Source organism: Nycticebus coucang, chromosome 21, assembly GCF_027406575.1.
Source record: "Nycticebus coucang isolate mNycCou1 chromosome 21, mNycCou1.pri, whole genome shotgun sequence".
Classification (NCBI taxonomy): Eukaryota; Metazoa; Chordata; class Mammalia; order Primates; family Lorisidae; genus Nycticebus; species Nycticebus coucang.
The window spans coordinates 39,805,788-39,818,225 of record NC_069800.1 but is presented as its reverse complement, the minus strand read 5'-3'; the positions used below and the strand labels follow the sequence as shown (position 1 = coordinate 39,818,225).

General features: G+C 41.0%; 1 protein-coding gene across 2 annotated transcripts in view; it reads right to left on the bottom strand.

The window, feature by feature from the left end:
* Positions 1-5,098: 5,098 nt before the first annotated feature.
* Positions 5,099-12,438, bottom strand: part of MAPRE1 (microtubule associated protein RP/EB family member 1) — a 42,566-nt gene continuing 35,226 nt past the window's right edge. For both annotated transcript variants that reach the window (XM_053573588.1, XM_053573589.1), the window contains exons 6-7: positions 9,792-9,944; positions 5,099-6,847 (exon numbers count right to left, since the gene is read on the bottom strand). In XM_053573588.1, coding sequence (XP_053429563.1) covers positions 6,791-6,847; positions 9,792-9,944 — 210 coding nt within the window. In that variant the 3' untranslated portion in view covers positions 5,099-6,790. The remainder of the gene's footprint in view (positions 6,848-9,791; positions 9,945-12,438) is intronic.

Genomic DNA, 12,438 nt, shown 5'->3' with positions numbered 1-12,438 from the left:
AACTCAGGAGGGCCAAGGGCACAATTAACACAGACACAACTAACTGCTCTAGCAGAGGCACCTCCTCGTACCCAGACCTGGCAACAATGCCAGCATTGTCCTTTCAAGCTTTAAGATGTTAAAATTTGTATCCTTCTTCAGCATTATGTAATTTGTGAAAAACTTTAAGATAAAATTTGATAGCCAAGAGAGACTTTTTCCTTTTCAAATAAGAATGAGATAGAAGTCACTGATTGCTAGAACTTGTAAGGACCCTGCAGATGAGTGTCAAGATCATACCTTCAGCTGGCAGAAGGGTGATGTCAGTAGCTGCTCAAGCGGCATGTAGAACAATGCTCTTCCTACCACACCACACTGCCAAAAGAGCTACACGTTCAGATGCCAAAGATTTCAGAAAATCCTTAATTCAAGAAAAAGGCAGGTTCTCAAGTGGTTCAGCAGCTACTTAAAAAAAAAAGATTGGAGGAAAATATTAATTTAAGTCAGACTTAAAAATTCTTAGGAATTGGGCAGCACCTGTGGCTCAAGGAGTAGGGCGCCGGTCCCATATGCCAGAGGTGGCGGGTTCAAACCCAATTTTTTCTAAATAATGGTTCTTCCATTCTATGCTGAATCTCAAAAATTATTACTTCCTATCTCGAGCTTTAAATTCAACAGAAAGGCAATAGTTGCCTGTAAAAAACACAATAGCTTTCCCTTCTTCTAAGCAAGACTTAAAATTTCAAAGTGAAAACAGCAGTCATATACGCACATAATTTTCAGATTCTTTTGTAGAAAAACATACAAAATATCTTCCACCCCACCAAAAAAGCTACATCAGGTTAGGAAACTTAAATAGAAGTCTAAATCCAGATGACCTTGACATTAAGCTGGATCTTAAAATCACTAGAACTACTTCAAAATATATAAACAGGCCCTATTATGAGAAATGAAACAGGCCCTATTATGAAATGATAAAATAGAGAAGCAAGACAAAGAAATCTGAAGGTCACTCAAGCTTAAATAAGGACATGCTATCACAGGTCCTTGGGTAACATAAATGAGAAGACTCATGTAATTTTTCCTGCAATTTGTGGGAAAAAGCCAAACGCAAAGCAAACTACTTTGTGTTCTTGTGTTATTCCTCGTGATAAAGCCTTCCTTTTTTAGCGCTAAAAGCCAAAGTAGTTAGTTACTAAAGTATACACGTTTTCAGTTCACAACAATTTCATTGTTCCAATTTTTTCAAAAATCCACATGCAAGATATATGCAGCTGATGCCGAGAAACATTGTCCTTTTCTTTCAATAAAAACTGTCCTTCAACTGACAGAATTAGGCTCCAAAGGCAGCCATCTGCTGGGAATTGTGCGCTCTCCCACTCTTTCTTGTTCTAGTATTCTATCGTCCTTTATAGACTGAAGTAGCTTTTTCTGAATCAGAAGACCTCATCTCCTCACGGCGCCTACGAAAAGCCACTCTGCAGAGCTGGGATGCAGAGTCTGGAGGACCCTGGTCTTAACTCCTCATCCATGGCCAACTCCAGCATGGTCTCCTTCATTTATTTTGGTAAAAGTCAGGAGAGGGGCTCTAGTCACACACTCCCTTCATATAGACAGTCTATATGCTTGACCTTGAACTTAACTTCAATAGTCTACATTGCAATTTATGAGTCATCATTAAGGCTAAATCTTAAAAACTCATCTCTGTGTCCAACAGAAACTAGTTTAAGAACCAAAACCCCAACTTTACAACTTACCCTGATGGACTGAATCTCACTCCATCTCATTCTACCAGAAAAACTGAAAGTAGTAAACTGAAGACATCAACAGATGAAATAAATTCTTCTTCCTTTTCTACCTCATACTATACTATACCCAGCCACCAACAAACCTCTCAGACTGGAAAAAAAAAAAAATTCAAAGTACCCAGGAAAGTTAAAGGTGAAATTTTTTAAAAGTAAATAAGGTAAAATATCTTAACAGAATTCCAAACTGACAGATTATTTTCTAGGATTTAGTGGGTAACTTGGTTTGCTTTCAAATAGTCACTAGACAAAGAACTACCTCTCCTCACTCTATACAAAACATAATGAGGGTTAACTTTTACTTTTAAAAAAATTCATATATAGGCTCAGCAACTGTGGCTCAAGTGGCTAAGGTGCCAGCCACATACATCTGAGCTGGCAGGTTCGAATCCAGCCCGGGCCCGCCAAACAATGATGGCTGCAACCAAAAATAGCTGAGCATTGTGGCCAAGCGCCTGTAGTCCCAGCTACTTGGGAGGTGGAGGCAAGAGAATCACTTAAACCCAGGAGTTGGAGGTTCCTGTGAGCTGTGATGCCGCGGCACTCTATCGGGGCAACAGCTTGAGGCTGTCTCAAAAAAAAAAATTTTTTTTTTCATATATGTATCGAGGTTAAAGGTGTTCACTTGAGAAGGCTAGAAAATTTTTTCTTTCTCTTTTTTTCTGAAGAGCTTAGAAATCTGACTCTAAGGCTAGACCTGCTCACCTAGATAGTAGTAACATTACTCTCCAATGCAGATTAAGCTAAAGGGAAAATAAACGTAAACATTTAAAAGTTACAACTATGTAATAATCTGGCTGAAGTCATCTAGGTTAATGGTTCTAACTACAGTCAAGTTCAATATAGAAATAGAACTCTGCCTATTGTTATTCTTACATGTGAAAACCATGAGGAAAAGCCACAAGTATCATGAAGATACAGAAATAAATATAAATTCGTCCAGTTTTAAAATTTTATAAATTGAATGTGTGAATTCAAAAGTATGACATATTGCTAACAGCAGTAGTGCCAGACCAAAGAAATGACTGCTGATTCATGACACTGATCACAGACTAAGGTTCAGCTTGGTTCAGAGCAATTACTTCCACCCTGTTGACGACAGACAGATTTAGGTCATCCACATGCTAGCAAACCAATCTGATTAGGTTGATCAGGCTTAGAGCCTAGGTTTTGTTTGTGGAAAACACAATGAACTATGATAACCACAAAAGGAGTAGTTTATAATACATTTTATAAAACAATCCTTAAAGAAAAACGCCTAGAGAATCACCTTGGTTATAGCAGAAGAAAACTGAAATCAGGAATTTTCAAAACCCTATTACATTCTGAGTAAACCTTGGAGAAAAGCATGATTTTTTTTAATCAATAAATCTGAGTAGCTGAATCTTCATTTAAAAGAAAATGGTGAAGATGTGCATTTAAACTTCATTTTCACCTGGAGAAAAACAAGATGAAAATCACAGTCTGAAGATGGAAAGAAGATAGACTTGTCAATACCACCAAGCTGAAAAAGAAACAACAAAAGAACATGTTACTTATTTTACAAAATATCCAAGTCTATCGTAAGGAATGCCCTCCTGAATTCTCAGGATACAAAAACCCTGTCCTAAGCTTTTTCCAATCTATGAACAGAATTTCAGACTGGATCTGAAGAACCAACGCTATAAATAAGGCCTCCTCTGTTCAGAACTTTCTGATGTTATGTTGCTTTTTTTGGTCCGTCAGCTCATTTTAATCCCAACGCACCCAGAGAGAGAGGGCACTTCAGCCAACATCCTGTTTTGCGGGCAGGCACAAGACAGGTTAATTAGCTCAAAACTCACAGAGCTAGGAGGGACTTGCAGAAGGACCCAAATTCTTACCCCTGCCAGAATTAAGACTTGAAGTTGCAGGTTTAAAAGTAAGATCCAAATTCAGGTCGTCTGAGGTACATGTTAAAATGAAGATTTTTTAACCTCCCTACTCAGAATTTCTGGGGAGGGACTTTATAAATGTTATAAACTACCCAGGTAATTCTGAAGTCCATCGGTTTGAGGATCAACAGCATGAAGAATGAATCCTTTTACCAATCTAGCCAGAGAACCCATTTGTTTATCTGACCTCTAAGCAACACAGAACTTGCCCAGCAAATCAAGCAGCAAAGACTTCATTTGCCTCCACCTACAGCAGTGGTTCTGAACCTTCCTGATGCCGCAATGTATCTTCATGGTTAAAAAGGGGTTGCAACCCCACAGGTTGAGAATGGCTAGCCTAGAGCCAGGTCAATGGACTTGGTCAAAGATATACACCGTTATCAGCTTCACTCCTTTATCAAGGTTAACTTCTCAGTTGACAACATCCAGCAGTACCTTCACCAACTCCATGCACTCCTAGAGGTATCTTCTTATAGATTACCAATACATACGGTGTCAAATCCCTTTTGAAGGTGTATAACATTGCCAAGGAGGTCTCATACCATTAACTTCTAGAGAAAGTAATGTGTGTAAAATCCTCGTAAAAACCATCGAATTGGGTTTACAGAGCATCAAAATTATGGCACACAAAAAAACTTTCTGCCATTTAGCTTTATTCATTTCATGCTGAATATGTCTGCAAGTCTCCTTTTGAACTCATTTTTAAAGGCCTAAAAAAAAATTTTTTTTTTTTTTGGTAGAGACACAGTCTCACTTTATAGCCCTCGGTAGAGTGCCCTGGCATCACACAGCTCACAGCAACCTCCAACTCCTGGGCTTAGGCGATTCTCTTGCCCCAGCCTTCCAAGTAGCTGGGACTACAGGTGCCCGCCACAACACCCGGCTATTTTTTGTTGCAGTTTGGCCGGGGTCACATTTGAACCCGCCACCCTGGGTATTTGGGGCGGGCGCCTTACCGACTGAGCCACAGGCACCGACCAGGCCTAAAATTTTATAAGAAAAAAAGTGGTAACAATTTTAGATTATTTTATAGATTGAGATCATGCTAACTGCCTTTGAAACACACTGTCAGGAATACCAAAATATCTCCCAAGCATTGTCCTGCTCCATTTCTCAGGAAGAAATGACCTGAAAAGGTTTCACAGCAGCTAGGCCATATTGCTATGAGAGCAGAGAAAACCTCTCATAGCAATATGAGAATTTAAAACAGCAGGAAGGTAAGAAATATGTGAATGAAGAAAAAATGAAGTAGGCTTAGAAATAAGCACATCTGAAAAACTGGTGAAAGATTTGAAAAGATCAATGCTAAATTTAAGTAAGAAGCACCGGTGCCTTATCACTTGAATCACTTATCACCTAAAAGCTTATACCCAGGGCAAGACAAATTTCAGAAGACATGACACTCTTGAAATACAGAATTTTATTTAGAAATTGTTTAAAGTAGAAAAAAACCCTGTCAAGAAAGACGAGGTGGAAAATGGGTTCCCAATAAAATGGAATTTTAGGGCAACAAAAGTCTAAAAGGCCACAAAAGAGAAATAGCACCACTGTCATTTGAACAATGGCTAGTTACTTGCATTTTTTGGCATTGTTAATCACTGAATCTGGGTTTTCCTCTGAATTCCACACAGAGCATGCACTACACAGTTTTATCATAAAATACTTGTTTTCTACACACATTTTAGGACAAGCTATCACCAAAACAAATCAATACAAATACATCAGGGGTTGAACAATCTCAGTAGTGGGTGACATACATTTTGCAGAATTCTGCCAAACAAAGGGATTGAATAAGCTGTGGGCAAAGAAAACGAGGGAGAGTTAAGGAAGGAAATATTTTAAATATTAATAATAAATTCAGACACCATACTGTATTTTCTGCAAAAGAAAATTAACATTTAGTAACACACTAATGAATTTCATCTCCAAAGAGATTAGTGCACTGGCAAAGTATTCCGCTAACAGTGGAGAGCTGTGGACAGCAGATACCAAAAACACCCCAGCCTTGCAGATTCCAAGGTAACAATGGCCTTAACTGATCACTCCCTTTGCCAGAGGTCCAGAAAAAATCTGCAGAATGATCACCTGCCTGCTGCGCTTTCAACTCTAAGCAGCAAATTTTAAGGAGTCAAAGACAAGTCCCCCAGTGGGCAAGGGGAGCAGAGAAGAGAAACATGTTAAATGTAAACCTAAAAGACAGTAAATGGGGACACAACCCCCATTCAACATCCCAGAGATGTGGGCAAGTCCCCCAAAGTAGTTGTTAGATTAAAAAAACGGACACATCTCATTTCCCAAAAAACATTAATACATAAAAATCTCAGGGATAATTGGAAAAGAGAGCATTTCATCAGAGAAACGCTCAATGAAAATCAAGCTCTTCAACTCATAACATGTCAGGGCTGAAATGCACCCACTATTCATCCAGGCAATAATGCCTCTTGCTTTTTTAACAGGGGTGCAATCGCTCAGTGACACCAAATGGCTTTATAGACCAACTTTTAAACTTTCCTTTTGGGCCAAAGCCTAGGTCTGTGAGGATTCAAGCAGCCCTGTAAGACTGGTGACAGCAGTTTCCAAAGGTTCTGAAGTCTGGCCCTTCCTTCTCAGACACAATGTCAATCAAACATATAAAATGTATCATGCTATATTTTATACTTTGAAATATGGAAGCGTATTTTAAATACTTTTAAGGCATTTATTTATTACAATGTTCTCTGCCAAGATTTCACATTAGCTTAAAATTCAATTCAGTCTTTACATTTCTCTACTGAGGTCACCACCTCAGCATATTACATAACATCTTCTCCAGCGATCAGTGACCCGCCTCCACACGGTGAGCCCCCGGCAGCCTCTCTGTTCCCCAGGTAACACAACTAGATGTTAATACTGCTCTCCTACAAGGTAAAAGCTCTTAACTCAAACATAATGGAAAAGGGGTGAAACTTCTGCAAAGTGCACTTTAAGAAGAGGTACTTTTTGCTTATGAAAAGAAACCAGTGAGTCCTCTAAGAATAATAAAAGGGAATATTTTACAGTTAAGCACATGATTTGGAGTGAAGAATTCGGATGTTGTTCTGCTGGTCCAAGCTGTTAATACTCTTCCTGTTCCTCCTGTGGGCCTCCTTCATCAGGTATCACAAAGCCTTCCTAAAATGGAAAAATGAAAGGGAAAAACTATTACTCAACCCTGAAAAAGTTTAATTTCTACGGTGGGTTCACTTTTCTTTTTCTTTCTTTCTTTTGAGACGGTCTCACCATTGGCCAAGCTGGAGTGCAGCAGTTCACTGCAACTTTGAACTCATGGCCTCAGGTGATCCTCTGCCTCAGAAGTAGTTAAGAATTTAGATACACACACCATGCTGGGCTAAGTTTTGCATTTTTTTCTATATAACAATCTCCCTATGTTGCCCAGGCTGGTCTTAAACTCCTGGCCTCAAGCAATCCTCCCACCCTGGTCTCTCAAAGTGCTGGGATGACAAGTGGGAGATACTACAGCCAGCTCACTTTCCTCTTATTTAAAGCCTCTTGAAGTCAATGGTTCTTCCTGGCTCTACCATACGGTTTGCATTTAATCACACAGACCAGGTGAACACTATTTTATTTCTTGGATAGTAGAATCGCATAAGGCAAAAACTGAGCAGAATCAAATTTACCCTGAGACTTTTGGAAGTAATGTATATTACAATGTCTTAATTAGTGATCAAATGTACATTTTAAATATATACAATTTATTATATGTCAATTATACCTCAATAAAGCTGTCTTTAAAAAGACAGAAAATTGGCCAGGTGCATCAGCTCACGCCTATAATCCTAGTATTCTGGGAAGCTGAGGCAAGTGGATCACCTGAGCTCAAAAATTCAAGACCAATCTGAGCAAAAGTGAGACCCCATCTCTACTAAAAATAGAAAAACTAGCCGGGCATTGTGGCAGGTGCCTGCTCAGAGGAGGTTGAGGCACAGAGATCATCTGAGCCCAAGAGTTTGAGGTTGCTGTGAGCTATGACGCCATAGAACTCTACCCAGGGCACAGAGTTAAGACTTTGTCTCAAAAAAAAAAAAAAAAAAAAAAGACAAAAAAATCCCATTAAGTCTCTCCATAAAGTTCAATACCTATCTCCTCCTCTTTGCAGACTATCTACGCCGTCAGCTTTTCTTTATACTTTCCTTTGGTTGTGTTAATACTTCAGAGACTTGCTTTCCCCCAAACACCCACAACAGCAAGACTGACTCAAGGTTAGTGGCACGAGAAAACTGAGGAGTGTGTAAGGGAAGAGCAGATCCGAGGCTCCTACCTCATGCTCTCTCCAAAGCATGCTGATGTGTACTTACAGCAGGAAATGACTATATATACTATTCTACTATAAAAATTAAGTTTCTCATTCAATCACCATCTTTTATTTTTCAATTAAATCTCTGTGGCTAAAATTACTTAAGATCTGATACCACTAAAATAATACTCAGACTAGGCCGTATATCTTCATCATCTTTGTTTTCATTATCTAGCACAGAATGAGCCCAAAATAAAAATTTATTCAACAGATTATCAACTTTTCAGTGGTTGATCTTAATCCCTAACCCCCAAATTCACAAGATATATCTAGAGGACAGTGATGATAACAACATTAGCATTACCTTGTATTGGTATAGTGCTACACATACTACAAATAGTTTTTAATGTGATCCTACAAACCTGGCTAGGGATGAAGAATTATAAACACAACCATTAAACAGTGGACCCAGCAAGATACCAAATGGTAAATCCAGAAAAAAAATCAGACTTCCCTCATCAGCTAACATGTCATGATTAACATCTGCAGATCTAGCTGTGTAAATAAACATGGATCCAAAGAAACCTAATCACAAAGTACTCTGAAGAAGGGGAACTAGGCAAGCTCCTGGCAGGGAGGTGCAAAGACACACCCTGACAGCTGTGGGCAGCAAGACACTGTAAGAGACCATGTGCCTGATTCTCCAGGGCATTCTGGGGTTCTGATACAGTGGATGCAGCACCTAAAGCTGAAGAGGCCAAGCTGCAGGGGGTGAAGTGGGGCTCCAGGGGGTAGTTCTAGCTAAGAGCATTTTGTGGTATTCATCATCTATTAGTGGCCACAAACTATAAAAGATGGGCAAACCAGCCACCTCTCTCTGTCCTCCCTCAAGGGCTCATAGACCTCAAAGCAGAGGCTGAAGCAGTGAAGAAGTACTCTCTGGCTGATTCTGAGGGGTCAAAAATAAGTTTGTTTTTGAGACAGAGTCTTGCTCTGGTACCTGGGCTAGAGTGCAATGTTATCATAGTTTACTGCAGCCTCAAACTCCTAAGCTCATGCAATACTCCTGCCTCAGCCTCCCAAGTAGCTGAGACTATAGGTATTTACCACCACATCTAGCTAATTTTTCTGTCTGTAGAGACAAGGTCTTACTGTTGCTCAGGCTGGTCTTGAATTCCTAGGCTCAAGTGGTCCTCCTGCCTCAGCCTCCCAAAGGGCTAGCGTTATAGGCATGAGCCACTTTGCCCAGCCAAAAATAAAGTCTCTTGATGACTAGTACACTGGAACACAATAAGCATTGGCAAAGAGTTGGGTGAAACCTGGTAGATAAAACCTATTTGCTCAGCTCAGCACCTGTGGCTCAAGCGGCTAAGGCACCAACCACATACACCTGAGCCGGCGGGTTCGAATCCAGCCCAGGCCCACCAAACAACAATGACTGCTGCAACCAAAAAATAGCTGGGCATTGTGGCAGGTGCCTGTAGTCCCACCTACTTGGGAGGCAGAGGCAGAAGACTCGCTTGAGCCCAGGAGTTGGAGGTTGCTATGAGCTGAGATGCCAAAGCACTCTACCTAGGGCGACAGCTTGAGGCTCTGTCTCAAAAAAAAAAAAAGACTACTGCAGGGGGGGAAAAAAAAATTAGAAAATAGGCGGTACCTATGGCTCAAAGGGGTAGGGCGCCGGTCCCATATGCCAGAGGTGGCGGATTCAAACCCAGCCCTGGCCAAAAACTGCAAAATAAAATAAAATAAAATTGGAGAAAAAAAATCCTATTTTCTCTGAAGTGGCAAAATAGAAAACATCCTCATGTCAACACGTACATCTGTGGCATAGAGAATGTCTACGATCCTCTGTAACACAGGGTCATTTTCTCCCTCATTCTCCTGGCAAATCAATTCAATGTTCCTTAGCTTTCCAAAGTAGAAATCTCTCTCTTTCTCCAAGTCTTCAACAGTAAGTTTCAATACGTTGACCTGCAAGAGACATTAAAAAGGTGAGATAACTGGCATTAATGCAATTATAAAACATGAGACAGACTTCTAATCCAAAGGGAGATATGGACTTTGATCAAATCCAACATGGACAAAAACCATTACAGCTTAATATCAATTTTTTTCAGCCCCAGATAAATAATTTGGGTTTATTCATGGCAACATTGACTATAATAGCTCCCAGGAAAGCATAGACTACACCACATGCAGGAACTTCTCAAGGATTGAAAGTGTATCAGGGAGAAAATACTAAGGAAGTCTGCGACAAATATAGAAGTAGAACCCACAACACAGCCCAACAGCATAGCTGACAATCATAAATTGAGTCCTTAACCAGGGAAATGGTCAGTCAAGTCCAAGTCTGGATGAATGTGGAGGTCAATGGAAAGAGGAGCATGATCCTCCATGAACCCCACTACAGCTCTGTTCCCCATAAAGGGATTATGAAGAAATAAATTTCAGGGCAGCGTCCGTAGCTTAGTGGGTAGGGTGCCAGCCACATGCACCAAGGCTGGTGGGTCGGAACCTGGCCCGGACCAGCTAAAACAACGACAACTGCAACAACAACAATAGAAATAGCCACGTGTTGTGGCGGGCGCCTGTAGTCTCAGCTACTTGGGAGGCTGAGGCAAGAGAATCACGTGAGCCCAAGAGTATGAGGTTGCTGTGAACTCTTACTCCATGGCACTCTACCCAGGCGGACATCTTGGGACTCTGTCTCAAAAAAAAAAAAAAAAAACAAATTAAGAAATAAATTTCAGTGCTGAGGCCAGAGCTCTACCTAGCTAACAGCAATTGAATTCCTAACACTCACAATCCTTTGTGTACTTTAACTATGGTGCATCTTCATTCCAATATATTATCAAGCCTATGACAAATGAATTTAATTTAAATTTCACTGAATACAAATTAAATAGCTTATCACACAGTTAAGAAACCCTCATAAAAACTGAGTTTAGGCTAGGCATGGTGGCTCGCACCTGTAATTCCAGCACCCTGGAAGGCTGAGATGGGTGGATTGCTTGAGCTCAGAAGTTCAAGACCAGTCTGATCAAGAACAAGACCCCGTCTCTTCTAAAAATAGAAAAAACTCACTGGGCATTGTGGTGGGCACTTGTACTCTCAGCTACTCAGGAGACTGACAAAAGAGGAATGCTTGAACCCAGGGGTTTGAGGCTGCCGTGAACTATGATGTTACGACACTCTATCCACAGCAACAGAGTGAGACTCTGTCTCAAAAAAAGAAAAAATAAACCTGAATGTAAAGGTTAAGGCCACAGAGCAGCATGGAAGGTCAAGGCAGGAAAGCAAAGATGCAGCTACTGAGAAGAATCTGGGTAGCAAGAATTCTGAAAACCAGAAGGGACCACAGAGTCATCTAGTCTGTGTACAGTGTACATCTGAATGTACACCTGCAAACAGAAGCAAGCTGGGTGCAGTGGTGCTCACCTATGGTCCCAACTACTCAGGAGGCTGAGGCAGGAGGACCACTTGAGCCCAGGGATTTGAGGCCAGCCTGAGAAACATAGCCGGATTCTGTCTCTTTAAAAAAACAAAATGAACACAAAAACATGAAGCAGACAGCCTCATAGCCTATTGAAGAAGCCAAACACAAGAGAGGGGATCAAGTCTCATTCCAGGGTGGAAGAAAACTCCCCTTCATAACCTGCAGTCAAGAAGCATCCAAAGATGAGGAACACTGATGGGGACCACCCAAACAATTTTGTCAAAGCCCTTAATTCAAAGTTCTCCACCAAGGTCCTGAACAGACCAAACCCGAATCACAGTTCTCAATAGCCTTTCACTATTCCTTTATCAAACACAGAAATCAATTTCAAAAATAAATTTTCAATGAAGTACTACTATTGCCCAGTGGCCAGCAAAGCACATCCTCCACTTCCTGCACTCTCCCCACCCCTCCTTTTGCTGTGGCTTGCTGCCTTTACTGCAATAGCCCCAAAGTAGGGTACAGGGATAGATAGAAAGGCAGTAAGAAGCTAACTCCAAGCTTCAGTTCCATGATCTTAACTAACCACATGCCTGGAAGGGTTAGTGACCAAGAAGAAAAGAAGTCAAAACAGCTTAAAAAGGAACACCACCTTGGATTCCATTTGCACATGATGTTTCACTAATGCCACCCACATAACCCATTAAAAGCCTCGCTGTAGGTTCAGCGCCTGTGGCTCGAGCGGCTAAGGCGCCAGTCACATACGCCTGAGCTGGCAGGTTTGAATCTAGCCCAGGTCCACCAAACAACAATGATGGCTACAACCAAAACATAAGACGGGTGTTGTGGCGGGCGCCTGTAGTCCCAGCTACTTGGGAGGCTGAGGCAAGAGAATCGCTTGAGCCCAGGAATTGGAGGTTGCTGTGAGCTGTGATATCACAGTACTCCACCAGGGCGACAGCTTGAGGCTCTATCTTCAAAAAGAAAAAAAAAAAACCCTCACTGTCCTACAAACCATCAAGGACATCA